Below are 26,082 nucleotides of genomic sequence, written 5' to 3'. Positions count from 1 at the left end.
TTCATTGTGCCCAAAAATGAGAGAGGAAAGGACCAACTCCTGTCACCATGATGCTAACATCGCTCTGGCTGTAAACTCTTTTTTTTAACGTTTTTTTTAATGTATTTATTTATTTTTGAGACAGAGAGAGACAGAGCATGAACGGGGGAGGGGCAGAGAGAGAGGGAGACACAGAATCAGAAGCAGGCTCCAGGCTCTGAGCCATCAGCCCAGAGTCCGACGCAGGGCTTGAACTCATGGACCGCGAGATCGTGACCTGAGCTGAAGTCGGCCGCTTAACCGACTGAGCCACCCAGGCGCCCCTCTGGTTGTAAACTCTTGGGTGCGTTTATACAAGTGTATGTGCTTCACGCCATGGGAGGTACAAGATGTCACTCACCCAGAAAGCCCGGACTCTGTGCTGTCCACCTTGGCATCCCTATGTCTGCACAGGTCCTGGCATGTAGTAGGACCTCAACAAATGCACAGTGGCAGACTGACAGGGTGCCCAGTGTAAGCACGACTCACAAAGATTATTTCTAGGATGTGAAAAGATGCACACTCGCCATAACTCACCATCTTCCTCCCACCCGGTGAACCCCACTTCCAATAGCGCGCCGTTGTCACCCACATCCAGTTGACGGGATGAAGGGCTGGCTCAGAGATGAAGAAAGCCCCATCACCGCAGGGAACAAGTGACAGCCTTAGCTCTGGCATCGAAAGGTTTTTGGACCAATCTTTTCCATCGTCGTTTTTCATTCCTTGAGACTCCAGATGGGACGAGGCTCACTGCTCGGTGCCCTAAAACAAACCTCAGAATCCAAGTGGATATTCAAAAGGGAAAAAGGTCCATCCACCTCTGTCCCCCACACAGGTGGATTTGTTGCGTCTTTGTCAGCTCCCGCTGCTTTAACAGAAGACCCTAGACTGGGGGGGTCTTGGCTCTAGAGGCTAAATTCTGAGACCAGGGTACGAGCGTGTTTGGATCCTTGTGAAGACATTCTTCCCGCTTTACAGACCGCTGCCTTTTCCTCTGTATCTTCCTGCAGTGAAGACAGATCATCTCTTTAGGGTCTCTCACAAGAAGAGACTAATCCCATGCACGAAGACTCCCCTTATGACCTGGTTAGCCCCCAAAGGCCCCATCTCCCAACATCATCACCTTGGGGGTTAGGGCTTCCATATGGGGACTTTCAGGAAACAAAGACATTCAGTCCATAGAAGTAGGATACTCCAACCCAGTTGTTCTCACTCCTGGCTACTTCTTGGCTTCCTTGGAATTAAAAATAATTAAGAAGGGCGCCCGGGTGGCCCATTCATGATCTTCCGGTTCGTGAGTTCAAGCCTCATGTTGGGCTCAGGGCTGACAGCTGAGAGCCTGGAGCCTGCTTCCAAATTCTGGGTCTCCCTCTCTCTCTCTGTCCCTCCCCTCATGCTCTGTCTTTCTCTCTCTCTCTCTCCCCCTCTTTATCTCTCAAAAATAAATAAACATAGAAAACAATTTTTTTTTAATTTTTTTAACGTTTATTTATTTTTGAGACAGGGAGAGACAGAGCATGAACTGGGGAGGGTCAGAGAGAGAGGGAGACACAGAATCTGAAACAGGCTCCACGCTCTGAGCTGTCAGCACAGAGCCCGACACGGGGCTCAAACTCACGGACCGCGAGATCTTGACCTGAGCCGTAGTCGGACACTTAACCAACTGAGCCACCCAGGCGCCCCAAAAAAAATTTTTTAAGGGGAAGAATATTGAAAGTGTCCATCCCCGAGTAACTACATTTAAATAATAAATACTGAGTTGCTAAAAATAAATAAAGTGGAAGCCATGTAGGCATAGAGCACAGTCATGGATATGAAATGTAAGTTTTAAATATTGCCATCACTTTATAGGAAGCATGTCTAAAGCCGCCAATGAAGGCATACTGACGGTATTTCTTTCCAACTTCATTACCTTAACGACGTCTCTTACTCAGTCCACCCCTGTCCTGAATCCCAGTACAAGCAGTCCAAGGAACTTACCAAAGCGGAGGAGGCAAAGGAGTTCAGAGATCATCCTGGCCCTGCAGCCTGCCCGAAGGGCCTGTTTCAGTTTTGCAACCACGGGAAGGAGGGAAGCCCCCACGGTGGTATCTTTGGCCCGCCCTGCTCTTCCTTCCTTTCTCTTGACCCGTGAGTTTCATGACACACCCATGCTTCCACGGTGAGAACCAGGTGGCGTGCACAAACAGCCCCACAAGCAAGTACTTCTGGTGTCGCAATCCTGCTCTGATTGCGTGCGAGCTCAGTCTCAGTTCTGACTCCTCTTAGCCCCAAGCACTGGGACCAAAGGATTCTGTTTCAGGATATGGAAACCAGTTGATGTGGAGAATATTGCTAATTCCCTGGCTAGTGGAAAAGACGCTGGAGACTGGTATGAAATGAGGTCATCCACATTGCTGAGTGTTTGAACGGCTATAGTGAGATCCTTCATTAAGGTCGTTAAAAAGTGTGTGAAACACCTCCACCCCTCCATCCAGGCACACAAGGGTTCTTCCATCATGGGAAAAAAAACACATTTTTTAAAGTTGATTTATTTTGTGAGAGCAAGAACACAAATGGGGGAAGAACAGAGAGAGAGGGAGAGAGAGGGTCCCAAGCAGGCTCTGTGCCGTCAGCACAGAGCCCAATGTGGGGCTTGAACCCACGAAGCTGTGAGATCGTGACCTGAGATGAAATTAAGAGTCTGACACATAACCAGCTGAGCCACCCAGGCACACCTTTCATGGCAAAACTTTTTTAAAAAAGATTTCCCTGTTTTTTTTGTTTTTTTTTTTTATTAAATTTTTTTTTCAACGTTTATTTATTTTTGGGACAGAGAGAGACAGAGCATGAATGGGGGAGGGGCAGAGAGAGAGGGAGACACAGAATCCGAAACAGGCTCCAGGCTCTGAGCCATCAGCCCAGAGCCTGACGCGGGCTCGAACTCACAGACCGCGAGATCGTGACCTGGCTGAAGTCGGACGCTTAACCGACTACGCCACCCAGGCGCCCCGAGATTTCCCTGTTTTTTAACTAAGACTTTATTTTTTTATTTTTAGGGTTTTTGTTTTGTTTCTTGAGAGAGAGAGACAGAGAGGCAGCCTGAGATGGGGAGGGACAGATAGAGGGAAAGAGAGAATCTTAGGCAGGTTCCACACTTCATGTGCAGCCCGACTCAGGGCTTGATCCCATGACTGAGATCATGACCTGAGCCAAAATCAAGAGTTGGACGCTTAACCAACTGAGCCACCCAGGCACCCCTTAAGATTTTATTTTTAAGCAATCTCTACACCCAACATGCACTTGAACTTACAACCTTGAGATCAAGGGTTATGTGCTCCACCGACTAAATCAGCCAGGTGCCCCCCCCCCCATCATGGAAAACTTTTATCTGCACACAGTTATTGATGAAACAAGTAAAAATATCAGGCTAAAGAAGATTAGAACAACAGGATTAACCAACTTGACCTAGTTAACGTTTTCAGAGCACCGCTACCCCCAGCAGTTACAAAATGTACATTATTTTCAAGTAGGCATGAAGCATTAACCAAAATAGGCCACATGCACTGTTAAAAACAAAAAAGGTAAAACAAAAAACAAAAAAGGTGGGGTGCCTGGGTGGCTCAATCAATTAAGCATCTGACTCAGGTCATGATGTCTTGGTTCATGGGCTCAAGCCCTGAGTTAGGCTCTGTGCTGACAGTGCAGAGCCTGCTTGGGATTCTCTCTCTCCGCCTCTCTCTCTCTCAAAAATAATAATAATAATAATAATAGTTAATTAGTTTTTAAAAGTAAAAATTAAAAGCAGGGCGCCTGGGTGGCTCAGTTGCTAAGCGTCCAACTCTTAGTTTCAGCTCTCGTGATCTCACAGTCTGTGTGAGACTGAGCCCAGTGTTAGGCTCTGTGCTAACAGCAAGGAGCCTGCTTGGGATATATTTCTCTCTCTCTCTCTCTCTCTCTCTCTCTCTCTCTCTCTGCTCCTCCCCTGCTTGCTCGTGCTCCCTCTCTCTTAAAAATTAATAAACTTAAAAATAAAAAGCAAGAAGGAAAAAAAGCAAAAAGAAGAGAAGGTGTGTGTCTCTGTGAGTGAGGGCTCTAAGTCCTAGTTTAATAGGTATTTAGGAGATTGGAGCCTGCGGTGGTTACTTTGGACTTACGACGGTTTAAACCTGCCTATATATTCTTTTCTGTTCATCACACCAAAAGTTAGAGTCGAATTCTCCTCTTCTGGAACACGGGCCATTTGTAGCGGCTTGCTTCTAACAACCAGCATACAGGCAAGTGTGCAGGGAAGGGTTAAGTCAGCAGGCCCGCCTTGCTCAGAACCTATGTGTTACTAAGAAAATCCTGTCTTCCCCTCAGGGCTCACCTTTGGCAGCTCCTGAGGGATGGGCTCTGAGCCCTTGGAATGTTCTCCCTGGTCAGCCTAGCAGAGTGTGGTACCCCCTCTGTAACCCTGCACCAAATCTCTGTAGAGAATTACATGCTCTGGGAGAAGTGGATTCTCTAGGAAATCTTTAGGGAAAGTAAAGAGGTGTCAAACATCCATCAAACAAGACAAGTCAAAATGGTGTGCCACTTGCTGGGAGGCAAGATCATGTTTCTGAAGGTTCTGTTGACCTACAGATAACCTGAATCTGAATGTGAGTGGATACAAGACTAATCCAACTGAGGTCGTTCTGCAAAGTAACTAGCCTGTAATCTCAGCTCACGAAAATCAAGGGAAAACCATTTGAGAGGGAAGAAGACGAAGGAAGTGTGGCCGCTGAGTGCCACACATGACCCCGAACTGGATTCTCTCCTTGGGAAAGGAGGTCCTGGGACCATTGGCACAACTTGAATGAGCTCTTGAGTACGAGAATGCAGCCGTGTATCCGTGTTGAGTTCTGACTCTAAGGGGTGTCCTGTGGTTGTAGAAAAGAACACCTATATCTGCAGGGATCACACACTGGAGTGTGCAGGCGATGAGTCACTGTGTCGCACTCTGGAATGGTTTGCAAGCCAGAAGGCTTTCCTCCTGTACTTGGACACCGTGTAGTCTGGAAGTTGCTACAGATGAGATATCTGCAGATTGCACCTTTCTTTAAAAAGATGTTAATTTGTATGTTGTGAGATTATTTTCATCTTAACTTTCTGTGTTTCTAATTTAGTATGCGCTCCTTTTCACTGCAGTTTATAGATGCTATTTAGGTGTCCTTAATTGGACACTCCATTGGGTGGAAACATTCCCATTACTAATAGATTTCATGAAAGATAAATATCAAAGAAGACTCAATGCATTTTATATCTTTTGTAATGCTTGGTAATGGAGAATTGTTGCCCCATATTCATTTTTTTAATGTTTATTTTTGAGAGAGAGAGAGGGTGTGGGGGGTAGGGAGAGAGAAAGGGGGACAGAGGATCTGAAGCGAGCCCCATGTGGGGCTCAAACTCACAAACTGCGAGATCATGACCTGAGCCAAAGTCAGATGCTCAAGTGACCTAGCCACCCAGGTGCCCCTCCGTAATGATTCTTAATTCAAAAACTCACTAAAAGAAAATTCACTGATAAAGGTTAGGTAAAATTCACGTCGTAGTGTTTGGTCCTCTGACTACAAGAAAGAATAAGAACCTTATTAAATGACCAGAAATCTCTCCCTTCTGCAGTATACGCTCCATATGCTGTGTTTTTAAGTATTTTTTCCAAAATCTGATAAATAGAGTCAAGTGAAGAAGTAGTTCTAACAATTCCAACCAAAGATACACAAACGCTTAAATAATGGAGTAGACAGGCCGTCAGCCATCTTTCAAATGGGTTGATTTGTGTCCCTCCAGAAGATGTTGAACTCCTAACCTCCAAGACCTATGAATGTGGCTTCATTTGGATAATCTATTTTTATTTCATTTTTATTTTAGAGAGAGCACGAGCAGGGGAGGGGGACAGAGGGAGAGGGAAACAGAACTTTAAGCAGGCTTCTTGCCCAGCATGGATCCCGACATGGGCTTGATCCCACAACCCTGGGATCATGGCCTGAACCAAAACGAAGAGTCAGATGCGCGACTGACCGAGCCACCCAGGCGCCCCTGATTTCATTTTTATAAGGTGTGAGGTTTCAGCAAATCAGGATGCAGAAGGGAACGTCCTTATACTTATAAACAGCATCTGTGAAAAACCTACAAGTAGTAGCATATTTTTAAAATTTTTTTTTAACATTTATTCATTTTCAAGAGACAGAGTGTGAGCGGGGAAGGCGCAAAGAGAGAGGGAGACACAGAATCCGAAGCAGGCTCCAGGCTCCGAGCTGTCAGCACAGAGCCCAACGTGGGGCTAGAACTCATGAACCACGAGATCATGACCTGAGCCAAAGTCAGACGCTTAACTGAATGAGCCACCCAGGCGCCCCAAGAAATTAGGCAGTTTAAAGAAAGGCATGCAGAATAGAAATGGAACAAGTAAAACTGTCTTTAGTCACAGAGAATATGATAAACTATGTAGAAGTTTCCAAGGAATCTACAAAAAGTTGTAAGAAATAATGTCTGAACTTGGAAGGTAGCAGCATTTGTCAGTAACAAAAACAATAATTGTATTCATATGCCCACTCAGGGAACCACTGCAAGCAATAATTCACAAAGCAGCAACATTTATATCACATCAACGAACATGAAAAACTTAAGGATAAAATTAAAGTGGACATATGTCAGAGCTGAACAGTGAAAAAGGCAAAACACTGATGAGAGAAAATCAAAATAGATAAACCGTGCCCCTGGATCAGAACACTCAATATTATTAAGGTTCACATTCTCTCCAAGTTGATGTGTGGTGTAAACGCAGTCCCATTCAGTATCCCAGTAGCCCTTGGGAGAAATTGACAATTTGATTCTAAAATGCATTTGATGGGGCACCTAGGTAGCTCAGTCAGTTAAGCGTCCAACTTGATTTTCGCTCAGGACATGATATCGAGGTTCATGAGATCGGACCCCTCACTGGGCTCTGTGCCGATGCCATGGAGTCTGCTTGGGATTCTCTCTCTCCCTCTCTCTCTGCCCTCCCCTGCTCACACACAAATTTTCTTTCTCTCTATAAATAAATAAACTTAAAAATATACTTAAAGGGGTGCCTGGGTGGCTCAGTCAGTTAAGCGTTGGAGTCTTGATCTTGGCTCAGGTCGCAATCTCACAGTTTGTCAATTTGAGCCCCATGTAGGACTTCGCTGACATGTGGAGTCTACTTGGGATTCTGTCTCTGCCTCTCCCCCACTTGTGCTCACTTTCTCTCTCTCTCTCTCTCTCTCTCTCTCTCTCTCTCTCTCTCTCTCTCCCTCTCTCTCTCTTTGTCAAAATAAATAAACTTAAAAAATTTTAAATATATATACTTAAAACATTTTTTTACATGTACATGAAAATTAAAAAGATCTAGAATAGCCAGGATCATTTAAAAACCTGATAAACCAATAGCCTCTGTTTTCAAGACTTTTAAAAAGCTACAGTAATCGATATAGTGTAGTATAAGCCAAAGTATAGAAAAATGGATTACTGAAACAAGAGTTCAGAAATCAACTCATGAATCTATGACAAACTGGTTTTTAAACAAAAATGCCAAGGTAATTGAGTGGAAAAAGAAGAATCCTTTCAAGAAATGGTGCAGGAACAACTGAGTTAATCTATATGTGAAAAGAATGAACACTGACTGTTAGCTGATACCATCTATAAGGGTGCATAGTATATGTGTGGCAAGACTTCCTGGTTAGAATACAAAAGTTTTAGCTGTAAAAGAAGAACTTTCGTCAAAACTCCGACTTTTAAGAAGATGCAAAGTTTCATTTAAAAACGCGAAGAGAAGTAGCAGACTGAGGTAAATATTTGCAAGATGTGTCTGTTAATAATGGACATATGCCCAGATTATATATAGTGTTACCACACAGTATCAGGAAGATTAACAACCAAATTAAAAAATGGACAAAGTAGGGGCACCTGGGTGGCTCAGTCGGTTGAGCGTCCAACTTCAGCTCAGGTCATGATCTCACGGTTTGTGAATTCGAGCCCTGCATCAGGCTCTGTGCTGACAGCTCGGAGCCTGGAGCCTGCCTCAGATTCCGTGTCGCCCTCTCTGCCTCTCCCCTGCTCGTTCTCTGTCTCTCTCTCAAAAATAAACATTAATTTTTTTTTTAAAAAAGGGCAAAGTATTTAATCATATACTTCATGAGGAATATATACATATTTCCAGTAGTACCTGAGAAAGTGCTCACAACATAGGAGGTCAGGAAAAGGCACAGTAAAAGCCACACTGACCAAATAAATAATGATCCCAGAAACAGACCCACACACGTATGGAACTTTGGTTTATGACAGAAATGGTAGACCAGTAGGAGAAAGATTAATTGTTATGTGTTGCATAAATTCATATTTTGTTGGATTAATCTTTATGCCTGTCCTCTGCCCCAGGTGAAGAGTACAGAAGAGGAAGCCGTCGTCTTGTCCTGGAGCGGCAACATTCTCAACAGAGGTGAGAATGCGCGTTCCATAAGAAACTGTTCAGGGTCAGTGGGTCTGATTTGATCAACACCCATCATTCCCCTGGGCAGCTGTGGGGTCTGTGGGGCGAAGGACAGAAAGAGATCACAGTGGGGGGGCGGAAGGAAAAGGAAGAATATTATTTCTCCTGGCCTCTAAACACAGGTTCTCCACCAAAGGAATACCACCCCATTCCCCAACATCTATATCTAGGGATGTTTGAGAAAGTACTGTAGTATGTGCTTTTCTTCTTCTCCCATGCTTATTGGGGGCTTTAACTGGTATTTAACGGGGAAAGCAGATGCTAAGTGTTTCTGTAATCAATAGGACAGGCACACATAGTAAAGAAATATCTCACCTAAAAGGCCATTGGCCTTCCTACTGAGAAACAGGAAGTGTTAATGATAGGGTTTGGGGTTTAAGGAACCATATATCGCTACAAAAGTCCAGCTGCTTTACGTGGTTCCTTGTGGAGACTCCTTCTGGCTATGCCAGGCTTCAGTCCTGGTGATAATCAGAAACATGACAGAAAGACCCAGTCGGATGAGGTTAACTTTGGTGTAATCCCCCAGTGTAGTACCTGAGAAAACTGAAAGAGAGAATGAGATCATGACTGGTATCCCTTCTGCTCAAAGGGTCTACCAAATGTGACTCTCACACACCCGCTTGTGTTTCCTGGCCAGTGGTCTTGTACCTTCGCTCAAGTTTTATTGAAAACATAATGTAGGATTTCATGAGGTCTATAATGGCCCTTCTTTTTGTCTTCTTTCTTTTATATTCTCTGTGCCCTCTCTCGCTTCCTTCGTTTATTTGGTCTTTATCTCATTTCCATTTTCCCACATTTCCTTTCCCCTTTCTCCCTCCAGGGATTAGGGATTAGGAGCAACACAAAAGACTCAGAGCACTTTTATTGCCTTCTTCAGGCTGTCATAACAAAATGCCACAAACTGGGTGACATAAAGTAACAGAAATGTATTCTCTCACAGTCTGAAGGTTCGAAGTCTGTTGGGACCGGCGCAACAAACACCGAGATCAGGGTCCTGAGGGTAGGGGAATGTAAGAAAAAGAGAAGAGAAGACAGTTTGGGAACAGGAGGGTCCCCTGGGCTGATGGCCCAAGTGACGGCTTTATTGTTGCTGTACACAATCTTTTATATCCAGACTCTTATGGGTCAGGCCATTCTAAGAATAAACAGGTTTCACATAATCGCTGCCAACCAAAACATTTAGTTCTGTGGTTCTTGTGAATTTTCTAGACGGGTCACAACAAGACCTTGTTGATAAGATTGCTAGCAAAACACAATTCCCATGTTTGTTTCTATCTGACTCGGGGTAGAAAAAGGGAGGTAGCATTACTGCCAACACCTGCAGACCACAGGCTTCAGGAATTAACTTTCTCAGCCTTGACAAGGCTTTCATATGCCCTTGAAAGTGGGGGAATGGGAGGGGGAACCACCGGGTTGGCTGAGTCAACAGGGAACCGTTGCTTGACCCGGTCTCAGCCTGGCACTGGGGCCCAGCCTCCCACATGAATGGGAGGGGGAACCACCGGGTTGGCTGAGTCAACAGGGAGCCGTTGCTCGACCCGGTCTCAGCCTGGCACCGGGGCCTGGCCTCCCACAGAAGTCTGAAGTCAAGGTGTTGACAGAGCAATACTTTCTCCAAAGATTCTAGGGAAAGATCCTTCCCTCTTTCCTCTTCTAGCTCCTGGAAGCTCCAAGCACTCTTTGGCCTGTGGCCACATCCCTCCAATCTCAGCCTCTGTTTTCACATGGCCGTCTTCCTTCAGTATGTCTCAGTGTCATTACTTCTCATCTTTTAAGGACACCAGTCACATTGAGTAAGAGTATTCCCTAATCCAGTGTAACCTCATGTGAAGTTAACAAATGATTATCTGCAAAGACCAGGTAATGCTATTTCCAAATAAGGTTGCATTCACAGGTACTGGGAGTTCGGACTCAAACATACCTTTTGGGGGACAAAAATCAACCCATTACGGCTCCAGCAGAGTGCCAAAATCTCGTAGCTGGCCCAGTATCCTCATAGCACAAAACTTAAACTTCATATAGGCAGTGAGCCCAGGAATTTTGGAATTCAGAAGCTAAGCATCTGGGTCATGGTGCATATCAGCTGCAACCAGGTAGGGCTTGAGGTTGGCTGTGGACCTGGTTCCTAAGGAGGAGCCTGTATGTTCATCATCCCTCTCAGTACAACTGGGAATAGCTATGGCCTATAAACAGGGAATTTCTCAACGTCACACATCCCAATTACTGCCAAGTCTATCTCTAAACTCAGCGGTAAACACGTTCCCTGAGGTGAGGTCCATGGAGAGTAATTTCTAATGATGCCACCATATTTTAAAAAAATTTTTATTGTTTATTTTTGAGAGAGAGAGAGGGAGAGAATGGGAAGTGGAGGGGCAGAGAGAGAAGGAGACAGAATCGGAAGCAGGCTCCAAGTTCTGGGCTGTTAGCACAGAGCCCGACGAGGGGCTCAAACTCAGAAGCCGTGAGATTATGACCTGAGCCGAAGTCAGATGCTTAACTGACTGAGCCACCCAGGCCCCGATGATGCCACCATATTTAGAAAGTCCCCTCCCCCTCTCATTACTGACCATACAGGCCTTCATTTCTAATTATAAAACGTTTATTGACTGTGGGAAGAATCAGGAAGACACAAAGTTATAAACCAAGAAATTCATTTGTAGCATCCAGTGAAGGAGAATTATAGTAGAAACAAAGGTAATTTTCAATGATGTAGTACGGGCCTGGTGACCCAAGTAGATACCACAAACATGACACAAAAGCAGAGTGCTGTGGAAACCCTGCATCTGGAGAACAAGACAGAGTCATCGAAAATTAAATTGTTAACGCCAAGACAAACCAAAATGGTAACAGCTGCAGACAGTAGTAGAAGGAATTCTGCTGGTGACCAGCTTAATGATTTTAAAGACTGACAGGAGAGATCATCCAAGAATGCAAAATAAAAAAGGTGAAACAAAAATGGAAACGATGAAAGGCTTAAAAGGAACATAATGGACGCAATGGAGAAATGAGAATCAAAGACTAACAGAACAGTCTTTGATTAAAAATAATATATTTCTGGGGCGCCTGGGTGGCTCAGTCGGTTGAGCGTTTGACCGGCTCAGGTCATGATCTCGTGGTCTGCGGGTTCGAGCCTCACGTCGGGCTCTGTGCTCACAGCTCGGAGCCTGAAGCCTGCTTCTGATCCTGTGTCTCCCTCTCTCTCTGCCCCTCCCGCACTCTCACTTTGTCTCACTCTGTCTCTCAAAAATAAATAAATGTTAAAAAAAAAATTTAAAGAAGGACAAGGAAAGGATAGGGAATTTGGGATGAAAGAACAAGTAGGAAAAATAATCACCATCTATTGTGTCTCTTTGGCCAGACACACAGCCCTGTAAAAGAATCACCCATGAGATACAAGCTATTGTTGTGGAACAAGGTTCCCAGTCACTTTATGACAGACTTCCTTAGATACTGGCAGCACTTGGCTAGAGTAAGACTCAGTCACCAGGCTTCCCCAGACTGCCTCATGGTTATTGCCCTGCTGGAGCAATCTAGAAAATGTATCAGGTGGGGCGCCTGGGTGGCTCAGTCGGTTAGGCGGCCGACTTCGGCTCGGGTCATGATCTTGCGGTCCGTGAGTTCTAGCCCCGCGTTGGGCTCTGTGCTGACAGCTCAGAGCCTGGAGCCTGCTTCATATTCTGTGTCTCCCTCTCTCTGACCCTCCCCTGTTCATGCTCTGTCTCTCCCTGTCTCAAAAATAAATAAACGTTAAAAAAAATTAAAAAAAAATGTATCAGGGGCTGTAGAAGAAATGGCTAGATTAAGTGCAGTTTGGGATAGAGAACGGTCTTAGTGTGATTTGTGGAGTGTCTGTGTGGGTACGTACTTTTGCCTGAGTGCTAAGAGCTCCTGGAAATTGACGTCATGCCTGTGCATGAATATTACTGTAATAAAGATTTTACGTTCACAAGGAGTTTAGTTAGACATGCATTTCTAAGAAGAGAAATTTCCTTCTCCCGTATGGAAAAACGGTTTGGTGTTTCTGGGGGAAAGTGAGAAGTTGATAGGACTTTTAGGTGCAAACACGTGCATGCATCAAGAAAAGCAGGGGTGCCTGGGTGGCTCAGTCAGTTAAGCCGACTTGGGCTCAGGTCATGAGTTTGAGTTTGAACTCGCAGTTTGTGAGTTCGAGCCCCGCGTCAGGCACTGTGCTGACAGCTCAGGGCCTGGAGTGTGCTTCAGATTCTGTCTGTCTGTCTCTCTCTCTCTCTGCCCCTCCCTCCCCCGCTTATGCCTTCTCTCTCTCTCTCTCTCTCTCTCTCTCTCTCTCTCAAAAATAAACATTAAAAACGGTTTTTTATTAAAGAAAGAAAGAAGAGAAAAGTCTGAGAAAGTGGAAGATAGCGGGCGTATGCCAAGGCATGCTAAGGACTGCTGTTGCAAAGTCAGAGGAACACAGAAAATGGAGGAAAGCAACATGTAGAGAGAGCAGAGACCTGTGGACGCCTCAGAAGTTGCACATGGGAAGCAGCATGACCCCCACGTCTAGACAGAGCCTGGTCCCTGTGCATCAAAGCGCCAGGGGCCTGGACCCTTGTCCCTCCTGCCCAGTCCCTGCAGAGAGGGCAGAGCCCCAGAACAGATCCGTCCCCATTGTGATGGGCCGTACTGTGGCAGGAGGGCATGTGCCACTTCTGATGTTGCTGAAACTGGGCAGAAGGCAGAAGACCATGGTCAGACTGCACACAGTGTGAGCAGATTTAGTGGTGGAGATGAGATTTCCTATGGGAGCGAGTAGGATGTCTGGAGTCATAGAATGTGAAAGGACCTTAAGCTGCCCATAGCTGTTGGAAGATCAGAGTAGAGGGAGGCACTCAAGTGTGAGAGTCCAGCTTACCCTATAAATTAAACTTAGTTAAGAAAAAATATCAGAAGCATCGTGTAGTCATTTCAAGTGAAACCCTGCTAGAACTCAGTGCCCTCCACCTGCCGTCTCTTGACTGAGGACCACGCAGGTTCTGAAACCTTCAGAGCTCTTCAGTTCCTGCCTCCCCAACGCCTGCCCTCACTCACTGCCACGGATGCTGCTGGTGGGGATGGGGACCCTCTCCCTGCTTCCCGACTGGGGTATATCTCTCTGAGACTCCAGGGTTTCACCCAATATGATTAGGAAGAACATGTTGGTTGGACACAGGCTTGACCACCTGGCTTCTCATCACATTGGCCCAGGCCACAGAACTCAGGTGCACTCTGCACAGCACCTCCACAGTGATCAGAGGGGACCATTGTAGAAGTCTTTTGTAGACTTTGTAGTCTTTTGTAGACCATTGTAGAATCTCACTGGGGCTGTCTCGAAGCCTGATCACAGGGGCACACGTTCTCTCAAGGACAGAAGACAGGAGGGACATGCTTTCTTCGCTGACAGACGACGGACAGTCCTATGTGATGGGTTTCCAGTAGAAACAGCTCCTGAGTCAGGGGGAGGGGACAATAGGATTCATTCCCCCATGGAAATAGCAGTAATCTTCCTATGAGCATGCAGTCTCTAATCACTGTGACAGCCCTGCAGACGGGCATAACTGTCCTCGTTGTATGGATAAGGAAATCGGGCCCAGGCACCACAACCCATGTGCGCAGGAGAGGAGGCTCCAAAACATGAGTTGAATTCACTTCTTTCCTGGAAACACAATTAGAAGGCCTAAGAAGGACATTCTTTTCATTTTTCCACGGTGAGGGTCTGATGTAAAGACAGCGCATAGACTATCCTAGAATCTAGGGATCAGAGAGATGTGGTAAGAACTTGGATCCAGTCACGGTGCCCAAAACCAAGCTGAGAACCACATGCCATCCTTGCCCGATGAAACCAGGGGTTTTGGCTCCTGTAGACAGACATCCTGAGCTGTACCCTGTTCCACACCCAGGAAACTTTAAAACAACTTTATCGAGATGTAATTCACATGCCATACAGTTCACCCATGTAATACGTGCAGTTCAGCGGCTTTCCTTTATTCACAGATGCGTGCAAATACCACACAAATTTAAAACGTTTTCATGGCTTCAAAATGACCCCCCATTACTCTAAAGCTTTTGCTGTATTTCCCTACCCCCACCACCTGCAGCCCTAAACACTAGCCTGCTTTCTCTGTGGGTTTCCCTACTCTGGACTTTCCTATGAGTGGAATCGTGTATTATATGGTCTTTGTGACTAGACTTTCACTTGGCATCATGAGCTCCTCCCTTTTGTGTCTTTGGAATGTCCCCCCCTCAGCATCTGGTCAGGTACCCCAAGGACATTTCTGTTTTGAAGACCCCATACTTGTACTCGTCTTAATTTCCCATTGTAACCCAGTGGAAACAGAAATGCCTTTAGAAGCAGACGGACTTGGGCTTTGACTTCTCTGCTCATTCTCCCTGTGGCCCTGAGCAGGAACCCTCAGCCATCGGTCCCAGGGTCCTCATTTATCCAAGTGGGCCTAATTCCCACCACACAGGAGTGTTTGCAAGGGTCAGAGTGACATGTCCCACAGAATGCTCTAGGAGATGATTTTGGGCAATGCAGTGACGTGGTATTCTATAGCTTTGATCATGGCGTTAGAAAGTTATTACCCTTTCAATCACGTTATGCCCTTCTGATCACATCAAGGAGAGAAGATGCATTTCAAGCCGACTTTAGAACACCTTTATCTCTGGCTCGTCACTCTTTGTAACTAGGGAGTGGTTGGCCATGGGCTCAGAAGCCTGACCATCAACAGTGTAAGGCTAGCACGTCCTAACATTTTTTGCCTTTCCATTGTATTCTATATTTATATTTACCCTCCTTTACCAGGTAGGTGACACTGCATTTTTAAATTATTGCTAACTGTTTCCATTTTCAAATAAAAACGTGTATTTAAAGAACAAACGTTGACTCCTATTAGTAAATTACTAAACGAGTAACAGTGGTGCAGGCATAGCACACAGTCATGAATGTGGCATGTACATATTTGAATATTGGAAAAAACTTGAGCGGTGAATGGATGTAAAGCTTGCAGCGTGGGCCCTGACGTGTGTGAAGCGATCTGTAAATACAACCAGTGTTGTGTCTTTTGTATTCTCCGCGTCTCTCAACCTGTCCATCCACCCTTATCTTGAACCCCCCAGCATACCATCGTAAGGAACGTACCAAAGCAAAGGAAGGAAGGAATTCCACAGTCATACTGGCCATGCAGCCTGATCCAAGGACCCCTCTTCAGCTTTGCAACCCCTGGACAGAGGACAGCTCCATGTGGGCAATGACCTCTTTCCTCCAGCCTTTCCCTTCCTTCCTCTCACGTGACCCACAGGTCAGGAAAAGAAAGTCAGGTGATGTCACATAAAACGTTCTGAAAATGACACAGTGGTAAAGATGAAGAACAAACCGGTGGTTGCCCAGGTTGGAGCGTGATGTTGGGGAGAGCGGTGGGTGTGACAGTAAGGCACAGCATGAGGTGATAGATGGATCGCTATGTTGGTTATGCTGGTGGCTCCACGAATCTACACATGACAAAACAACATCAAACCCTACCCTCGCATTGTGCTAGTGTTAGCTTCTTGGTTTGGATCTTGTAATGGACATATCATGGAACCATTGGAGAAATTGGGTGCGGGGTACAAGTATCTGTCCTGAGTTTGCAACTTCCTGTGAATTGAATGACTTCAAAATAAAAGTAAGATATGATTGAAGAGGAAAGGCAGTCTAAAACAGACATGGGCAGTCACACGTTAAGGAGTGGAAACATCACAAAGTCTGTTGCATGCACGGACAAGGCAGAGACTGAAGCAAGATGTGGTTGTCCAGTGAACAACTGGTGTCTCTGTGATGTGCCACACTCCTACTGGGCATAAATCCAAAGTTCTGTCCATTTGACCACTCTTGGCCAAATACCAGCCAAGGGGGTCTGTTCTCAATAGGAACCATGAGTTTTACTCATTGGGTAGAAGGAACAGAAAAATTCTCCTGGTGCCTGAGGCTACCAGAGTGTCCACATTGAGAAAGTCTGACAAAAGATTTGCAGCCTGGGAGAAGCTCCTGTCTGCCCCCAGCACCCCGAAGCAAGACTCGTCCATGATGTGATGAAAGCCAGTGCAACTGGCTTTCTTTTTTCTTTTTGAGAGAAAAAGAGAGAAAGCACGTGGGGGAGATGGGCAGAGGGGGACAAAGAGAGAAACTTAAGCAGGCTACACGCTCAGTGCAGAGCCCAGTGTGGGACTTGATCTCATGATCGTGATATCATGACCTGAACCGCAGTCAACAGTCAAGACGCCTGCCGGAGCCACCCAGGCGACCCCAGAACTGGATTTTTATAAGCGTATCTCCCGAGTTTTAAGAGAGGAGACAATAGTTCTAAAATAAGAATGAGTATTTGTGACAGAGAACAGGATTATGAACAAACAGCAACAGATCGTGAAGGTGAAAATATTGTGGATAACCTTTTTACACCTGCACCAGACGATGAAGAAATCCTGGGTACAACTAACTCAGAAGCAACTTGATGCTATGAAGTTGAGGGGGAGCCTCCCAAAATTAGGCAAAATGTGGAGACTCTATGAAATAAAATTGAAAAGACACATAGGATGAAGAAAGTTTCACACTTCTAATTGCTGGTCCCGAAGTACAAAATAGAGAATGGTGGGGGGTCGATAATATGCAGGAAGCAGTGTTTTCCCTAAATATCAATGGCATCACGGTTCCTATGGAAGTAACTGCACGTGCTACCCAGCCAGACTCTGAAGTTTTAAGTATTTTTTTCAAATCATCCAAATTTTTTGAGTGTGTCTTTAAGATCCATTCTGTGCTCTGCCCCAGGCAAAGCTATGGCAAGAGGTAAGCCTCATCCTTGAGTAGTTCTTCATAGAGCTAAGAATGTAGATTCCACAGGACTGTTAAGGATCATCGGCAGGTCTCTCCATCTGCACTCGTCATTCCCTGGGAAGCCCTGGGGCATTAGGGTACTACAGACCTAAGTACAGGGGAGGAAGGAAGAGGAAGAATATTATTTCCCTGGCCTCCTAACACAGGGTTCCCCACCAGGGGAACACCACCCCACCTCCCGTTCTCCGTATCTAGGAATGTTGGGAAAGGTCCTGATAGCACTCATTATCTTGTCCCACAATGACTGGGGCTTCAGCTGCTCTTTAATGAGAAAAAGAAATGGTGCTGAATGTTCCCACAAGGAACAGGACAGTCCCACGTGCTGAAGAAATATCCCACCCAAAGTATCAATTGTGCCCATGGTGAGAAACACAGCATGTCCCCATGGTGGAGTTTGGTGTTCAGAGAACCCCGCGTCACTATACCAGCCCATGAACAAGACAAGTGCTCAGCTGTTCTACGTGGATCCACGTGGAGACTCCTTCTGGCTGCACCAGGCTTCCAGCAAGAGAGCACCCATAATAACCACAACTAGGGCAGCCAGACCCAGGCGGATGAGGTTGCCCGTGGTGTAGTCCCTCGATATGGCACCTGGGGGGACTGGGAGAGAGGAGAGCGTCAGCACCAGCCAGTAGAGGAGCGCCCGTCCTTCCCACGTGGATCTGCCCAACGGGACGCTCCTGCACCCACTTGTGTGCCCTGGCCAGTGGTCAGCTGTGGCCGCCCTGAAGTTGTAATCACTGAAAACCCAACGTGGGATTTCGTGAGGGTTCTAGTGGGTCTTCCTTGGTCTTCTGTCCTTTGTCTTCTCTCTGCTCGGTCTCTCTTCCTTCATTATTGGCTCTTCATATCATTTGACCCTCCCACGTGTCCCTTTTCCCTTCTCCCTCCTGATATTAGGAATCAGGCTTAGGAGCAAGACCAAAACCCAAAGTTGCTGCCCCGAGCTGGGAAATGACTCGGTGGGTGTCTGTGCACCCCCTCCTCACGGCAAAGACTTCAGGCGGCCGTGAGCTCAAGAAAATTCAAGCCCAGTAGCTAAGCACCGAGAGCACTGTGCATTTCATTCCCACCGCACCCAAGAAGAGCTAGGGCTCAGTGTTGGCCTTGGCTCCTAATGAGGACCTGGGCTCCTAACGAGGACCTGGGCTCGGGGTTGGCCCTGGCTCCTAAGAGGACCTGCGAGTGAAGCTTCCATGTCACACAGGCCGTGGGTGCAGAGTTCATGTGTGAGCCCACCAGCCACAACGTTTCCCGGAGACAGAGTCCGTGGGAGGAACCCGTGGTGACATCGCGGACCCAGGGTGCCCTCTGCACCTGTCTGCGCTGGCTGCACGGTCCCTGCTTTCCAACCAGAGGGCGATGGGCCACCACGGCTCACATGAACGTCTACGGTGCCACAGAAGCACGGGGTGTGGCATCCGAGGAAGCAACGTTCTGGCCAGACACACAAGTTGGTTGTGGAAGATCCTCCACGGGTGACCCAGAACCTGGCGGCCGGGGCAGCAGCATGCACTAAGAACGAGACCGCAAGCCATGAAGCTGCCATCACCGGGACGACCCACAAGCCTAAGAGACGCAAAGGATAGGGGAAGGGACGCTGACGGTTGGTGGGATGGATCGTTTGCAAGAACAACTTGAGAAATTCTCCAGGAATACAGAACAACAAAGGCCAAAGACTAGAGGTTAGGAAAGGGCAGGTGTGAGAAGGAGATGACGGTAAAATCAGAAGAGAAAGAAGAATCAGAAAGGAACAGAAGCAACGCTCTCCAGGTAGAAAAAAGAGCACGTCGTTCACCTTAAACTGATAGTGTTGTAAGTCAGTGATGGGTCCACCAAACTGGGAAAGCAAGCAAAACAGCCAAAATAAAAACAAGCTGATGAAGAAATGAATTGACTTTCTCCAACTTCTGAAAAATCGTGCAAAACCTCACCTCTCACCCGGATCTCAAGACGATCGCTAGGCTGTGAGGCCCAGAAAGGAGTCCCGGTCTGGAAGTAGACACAGCTGTAGTTCCCGGCATCACCGACTGTCACAGTCTGCAGGGAGAAGTCCGCCTCCTTGCCAGCTGGGGTCCGGAGCCGGATGGGCTCTGCCACTCCCGCCTTCAGCAGGGCGAACCTCATGGGCCCGAAAATATTGTCTGGCCTCTGGCACTGCAGGGTCACGTCGTCTCCTGCGGTCACCACACCCCTTTGGTGGGCTTGCAGGGAAGGTTTAGGGAGACCTCCTGGAAGAGAAGGGGAGCTCCGAGGTCACGGGGAGAAGCCTGGGGTCCCCCACTCACCCTTGTTCTCCCGCAGGGGGTTCCTGCTGAGGGTGGGACACAGATCCCTGATGTCACCCTCTTTCGACTCTGTGGGAAGGAGGTCCCCCCCCCCCCACGAGCCCTGGATGAGGCCGACCAAGTCATTCTGTTGCTGTGTGTCTCCACCTTCTCTGTCCCCTCCTCTGGTCCCTCCCCCAGGCCCGTCCTGCTCCTCACCTGTCACCAGCAGCAGGATGACCTCACTGGGCGGTGATCTTATGTCCGGGGCCCCTGGTCTGTAGCACTCACAGGTGTAGTCTCCAGCATGGCTGGTTCTTAGGTCAGTGAGGTGAAATTCAGCCAGGCCCTCCTTGGAAGCCGGTGATCGTGAAAAGTCCAAAACAACATTACCCTTTTTGAGAACAAAGTCGACATCCTTGGTCGAGGTCTGGCATTGCAGCCTTACACTGCTTCTGGGAGGCACCAGCCAGCTGGGCCAGGCCCTGAGGGTGGGCTTGGGAAGGGGCTCTGGAAGGAAGCAGATTGGGGACAGGATTTGGTGCCCTCGCCTGCTGTCAGGAAACCCCTTGAAGGAAAGAGAAGGGATGTGGGGAATTTGGAGCGAAGGAGAGGGAGGGTTCAACTGAAGGAACACTCACCGTCAGTCCCCCTGCTTCCTTGGCCAGCGCACAGCCCTGCAAGAGAACCGTCTGTCCGTGAGACCTGAGCCCTGTCTCAAGGGGACCTCCCCGGGGGGTGGGGGATGGGTGCTGCCACTGAGACGAGACCCTGGAGGTCACACATCTGGGAGTGTTCTCATTTCCCCATGCTGGACCCAGGCTTCCACTCCGCCCTCAGCTCCTGCCCCATTTCCCACAGAAGGTCTCCTCTTTGGATGCCACCTGACACTCCAGGGGCTCTCCTGGCTTCACAAAGGTCCACAGACCCCTGGATTCTCAGCCTCTATCATGGACAGGCTCTTGCATTTCTGTCAAGCTGGTGTTACAGTTCCTGAACATCCCCCCAACTGGCCCCCACCAATTCACCCTGGATGTAGAAGGCAGGAACCCTGAGAAAGATGAGGAAGCATGGGACTTGAATGTGACCCTAGGCCACCTCTGATCTTGTCTGAGACCCTGAGTGGGCCTGACAGTCTGCAGACAGCCTCACTTGTGCCGGAAGAACCCCTCCCCACCCCATGCTGAAGGCTGCTCTATGCCAGGGGCACCTGGGTGGCTCAGTCCGTTAAGCGTCCAACTTTGGCTGCAGTCATGATCTCCTGGCCCATGAATCAGAACCCCACGTCGGGCTCTGTGCTGACAGCTCAGAGCCTGGAGCCCGCTTCGGATTCCGTGACTCCCTCTCTCTCTTCCCCTCCCCCGCTCGCACTCTGTCTCTCTCAAAAATAAAAACTTAAAAAAAAAATCTGTTGACTTAGAAAGAAATTTGCAATTGACAGTTATTAGGTGTATCTCCGAGCACCCACAGACATCCTGCTGTTAATGCCCAAATGTGGTAGACACGTTTTGTCTGAGTTCTAAGATCTCCCGAAAAATAACATCAAGCCTGTTTACAGAATTTATTGGAAGAGAGTGATTGCTCTAAGTCAACAGATACTTAAGAGATGTCCCCTCCCTCCCTCCCTCCCTCCCTCCCTCCCTCCCTTCTTCTTTCTTTCTTTCTTTCTTTCTTTCTTTCTTTCTTTCTTTCTTTCTTTCTTTCTTTCTTTCTTTCCCTGTGTGAACCAGTTTTGTGTCTTAGTCATGAAAAGGGGGAAGTTACCAGGCCTTTGTGCTAAAATTGTCTGGGGAAATCAAAAATACTACATTCCATGTTTTGAAAAAAAAAAAAAAAAGAAAAAGAGATAAATAGCCAAAACATGAAAAGACCCAAGCATCCAGTGAAGGATAAGTGGATAAAGGAAAGGTCTGTGGTCTGTACAGACAGTGGAATACCCTTCTGCCATTTGAAAGGAATGAAATGCTGGGGCGCCTGGGTGGTTCAGTCGGTTAAGCATCTGACTTCATCTCAGGTCATGCTCTCGCAGTTCGTGAGTTCGAGCCCCACGGCGGGCTCTGTGCTGACAGCTCAGAGCCTGGAGCTGCTTCTGTTTCTGTGTCTCCCTCTCTCTCTCTGCTCCTCCCCTGCTCTCACTCTGTCTCTCTCTCTCAAAAATAAGTAAACATTAAAAGCAATGAAATGCTGATAGATGCTACATCATGAGTGGACTTGGATGACACTTTGCTGTGTGAAATTAGCCCAACACCCAAGAACAATTACTGTGTGATTCCACTGACACAAAGTACCTAGCTAGAATGGGCAAATTCATGGTTATCAGGGGGCTGGGGAGGAAGCAGAAAGGAGTATTGATGAACGAGTACAGAGTTTATGTCGGGGATGACACAAACGTTTTGGGTGAAGGTTGCACATCGTTGTGAATGCACTGAAATGCCACCGAACTGTATACTTACAGAGAGTTAAGAGGATCAATATTATTTACATATATTTAACGTAATAAAAAGCAGAACATGATGGGTGTGTTTACGGTATTGAAAAAAATTCTCACCGATGCCAGACAAAGTGGGAGTCTGAAAAAATAAATTCTAGATGGCATGGGACAGCTCACAAGGGGATTGCGATTAGGACAGAGAAGTCAGCATGGGCTCTGTCTTGCCTCACGGGACATTTTGGGGCCTGTGAAAATTCAGAGCCTTTGCAGTCCCAGCCCTGTGTCCCTCAGCCCCCTCCTGCACTCCTCAAGACGCTCGGTCCCAAACACCTTTGAGGGAGGTAAGGAGGTGATATAAGGATTGCTCTGTGGGGCCGCCTGACGTCTTGGGATCAGAGAACTATGGAGGGAGGGAGGCAGTTTTAGCATAAATATCTGGTAGTTTCAGGGCGCCTCGGTGGCTCGGTCGGTTAAGCATCTGACTTCGGCTCAGGTCATGATCTTGCGGTCCGTGAGTTCGAGCCCCGCGTCGGGCTCTGTGCTGATAGCTCAGAGCCTGGAGCCTGTTTCAGATTCTGTGTCTCCCTCTCTCTGACCCTCCCCTGTTCATGCTCTGTCTCTGTCTGTCTCAAAAATAAATAAACGTTAAAAAAAAATTAAAAAAAAAAACTGGTAGTTTCCCCCTTCTCACTGCTGAGACACAAAACTGGTGGTCCACACAGGGTAAAAAAAAAAAAAAAAAAAAATGGAGATGTGTTAGAAACATGGGCCTAATCGCTTCAGTGGCTTCCTGTGCTCTGTTAGCAGGAAGGAGATGGAACTTGGTAGATGGTGGTTGGACACACCTTCAGGCCACGTAGGGTTTATCATTTGGCCCCAGGCCCCCGGCACATCTCATCTGATCTCACCCCTGTCTTGAGCAGGACACTTGCTTAGAGGCCTCATTGCTTATGAGGCAAGAGGAAGTCCTCTTAGGAGAGACTTACTCGCTCTCAAAGCCAAACATGGAAAAAGGTTTATCTCATTGCAGTGAGGCAGAGAATGAATAGTCAAAAGGTGGGAACAACCCAGGCACCCACCAACAGGCGGATGGAGAAACAAAATGAGATCCATATATGAGTGGAATAGTACTCAGCCGTCAAAAGCAGTGAAGATTTCACACATGTGTCCGGAGACGATCTCTGGAAGGCATTGCTAGTGGAACCTGTCCTAACCCAGCCAGAGGGGAATGAACGATAAAAGGAATAGTAGACGTATTTTTTTTGGACACAGACGGGCATGTCTTCCTACGACGAGCCGATGAGCCTCTGACATAAGGGGCCCTCTGCGAGCAAGCCTGAAGTCTTGGGATCAGAGATCCGTGTCGATGGCAGGAAGCCAAGTGCAAAGAGCCATGCTGACGTGAGTCCTCCCTTCCTGTTTGTGGATATCAAGCTTTGTTGGTTTCTGGAGACCAGTTCTGGTCTCTGGTCCATCACTGGGGACATTCTGAATCACGCGTCTCTGCCTCCTCAGGGGTTTCCAACCCCGAAACCATTTCAGACACTCCTAGAGTGCTCCATACAAAGGACCCCATGTGTGTGTCCCTCTTACTTCAACATCTTGGCTGAGTGGAAACGTTTTTTGAACCCGGCGGTTCTGGGTTGAGATCTGGCTTCCCTGCATACCACCCGTGCGATCCGAGACAAGGCACTTGACTCTGCAGGCTCAGATGGATTCCTAATCTGCAGACGTGGGCCTCGTTCTCTCTTGCAGGGTTTGTGTTGTGGGGAGTGTTGTTTTTATTTTTTGAGGGGTGGAGACCAGCCCAAGTGTGGAATACATCCCATCAGTGTTAGACGTGATGAGTTCGAGGCGGAAGGAAGGACAGTCCAAGCGCTGTGTGATTGTATGCAGTCAGCACCAAGAGAGCCTCCTTGAAGCTAGCCTCTGACATACCTGGATGGGGGCTAATTGCCTCCAGAGCAGAGAGCTAGCAGCTCTCAGGCCCAGAAGCTTGACAAGGACCAGCGTATAGTTAGAGAATGCTAATACTGTTTCCTTCTCGCTGCATTTACTTTATAGTTTCTGTATTTGACCTGGACTTTTTAAGTTTATTTATTTATTTTGAGAGAGAGACAGAGAGAGAGAGCGAGCGCATGTCTGTGTGTTCTTGAGTGGGGAAGAGGCAGAGAGAGGGAGAGAGAGAGAACCCCAAGCAGGCTCCATGCTGTCAGTGCAGAGCCTGATGCGCAGCTCAAATCCCATAAACCATGAGGTCCATGACCTGAACCAAAACCAAGAGCCGATGCTCAACCAACCGAACCACCCGGGTGCCCCGACCTGGATTTTCACTCATAGTATCGAAAGTTTCTTTCCTAAGCACTTTTATTTAGGTAAAAAAGGCTAAGTCAGTATTAAAAACAAAACACATTAAGCCGGGGCGCCTGGGTGGTTCAGTTGGTTAAGCATTCGACTCTGACTTCAGCTCAGGTCATGGTCTCACAGTTCGTAAGTTCGAGCCCCGCGTCAGGCTCTGTGATGGCAAAACAGTGCTATTGGCCTGAGCATCTCCATGTAGTAAAGTATTTCTGTGACAGATACACGATAGTGTCATCAGAAATGTGCTTACCATGTAAGGGTCGCCTGGGTGGCTCAGTTGGTTAAGCGTCCAAGTTCGGCTCAGGTCATGATCTCACGGTTCGTGAGTTCGAGCCCCGCGTCGGGCTCTGTGCTGACAGCTCAGAGCCTGGAGCCTGCTTCGGATTCTGTGACTTCCTCTCTTTCTGCCCCTCCCCCACTTGTGCTCTTTCTCTCAAAAATAAATAAACATTATTTTTAAATTAAAAAAAAAAACATGTTAAGCCAATAAAGTACAGGTAGCAAAGGCTTTTCTGCAGAAATCATGAACTTGGAACATTCATTGAAATTTGTAAAGCACCAGTTTAGAAGTAATGTGTGCATTGATTGCACTTGGCAAGATTTCTGATACGTAGTATGCGCTCAATAAACCAAGCCTGATGTTTTTGTTTTCTCTTTCAATCCCCAGCCCAAACCTCTTACCGAGTCTGTTGTTTTCTAGGGTCGCCCCGTGAGACTTACTGAGACAGAGCAGTGGGAGTAGCCTAGGGATCATGGCAGCAAACCAGCCTGTCCAGAGCCGCGTCTTCAGCTGTGCAGCCCGTGGGAGGGAGCGGAGCTGGGACGGCCACAACCTCACTCACGACTCCAGAGTGTGGGCAGGAACAAGGTTTCTCTAACTGTTAAGTTCCTCCTTTCACAGCTACGTTCTGGAAACGTTCTCAGTGCTGCTGATTGCAACATGTTCCTCACATACCCAGCTTCAAGGATTTGACTCACGGAAGTCCTCAGTCCTTGTCTGTCTTCAGATTTCACACATCAGACATGCGACCCCCCACGTACCTGGGGCGTGAGCCTGAAGGATTCCTAAGAGAAGATGAAGATATTTCACTGTTGAGAATACTGGAAAATACTGGACAAACACTCAGGTTGCTGGACATTGTCCACTGTCTTAAGAGCTGAGGACTAGGGTCGCCTGAGTGGCTCAGTCTGTTAAGTGTCCGACCATGGCTCAGGTCATGATCTCACGGTTCGTGGGTTCAAGCCTCTCATCAGGTCTGTGCTGATGGCTCAGAGCCTGGAGCCTGCTTGGGATTCTGTGTCTCCCTCTCTCTCTGCCCCTCCCCTGCTCACACTTTGTCTCTCTCTTCCAAAAATAAATAAACATTAAAAAAAATAAAAATAAACAAACTTAAAAATAAAAAATAATAAAATGAGAGGATGTATCCCAGGCAAAAAGGAATTCTGTCCTTCCTCACAGCTGCATAGATGGGCTTTCTCTCTTGGGTCAGGACCCACCAGTACGTTCACAAAGCACCTCAGAACCAGGAGACCCAAAACGGGTCCTGGGCTTGGGTTTCCTCTTCCATCATGGGCATGTTGCCAGCCCCAGGGGCAGAGCCCTCTGGATGGGTCTCACGGG

The 26,082-nt window shown here is 47.4% G+C and overlaps 1 protein-coding gene and 1 long non-coding RNA gene across 2 annotated transcripts in view; one reads left to right on the top strand and one right to left on the bottom strand.

Moving 5' to 3' along the window:
• LOC111558066 overlaps positions 1-25,754 on the top strand; it is a 31,046-nt gene extending 5,292 nt beyond the window's left edge. Inside the window, exons 2-3 of the long non-coding RNA XR_006590516.1 lie at positions 8,419-8,479; positions 25,363-25,754. This is a non-coding gene — a long non-coding RNA (uncharacterized LOC111558066). The remainder of the gene's footprint in view (positions 1-8,418; positions 8,480-25,362) is intronic.
• On the bottom strand, positions 14,498-25,324 carry LOC101083890 (T-cell-interacting, activating receptor on myeloid cells protein 1). The gene is made up of 6 exons (XM_006941038.4): positions 25,182-25,324; positions 20,311-20,346; positions 19,889-20,179; positions 19,337-19,633; positions 17,828-18,002; positions 14,498-17,490 (listed from the first exon to the last, which is right to left on the bottom strand). The coding sequence occupies exons 1-5, from the start codon at positions 25,213-25,215 to the stop codon at positions 17,860-17,862; spliced, it is 801 nt and encodes a 266-aa protein (XP_006941100.1). The 5' UTR covers positions 25,216-25,324; the 3' UTR covers positions 14,498-17,490; positions 17,828-17,859.
• Positions 25,755-26,082: the final 328 nt, after the last annotated feature.

Source organism: Felis catus, chromosome E2 (genome assembly GCF_018350175.1).
Source record: "Felis catus isolate Fca126 chromosome E2, F.catus_Fca126_mat1.0, whole genome shotgun sequence".
NCBI classification, from domain to species: domain Eukaryota; kingdom Metazoa; phylum Chordata; class Mammalia; order Carnivora; family Felidae; genus Felis; species Felis catus.
Note: the sequence above shows the minus strand (reverse complement) of the source record. Positions and strands in the feature narration are given on the sequence as shown.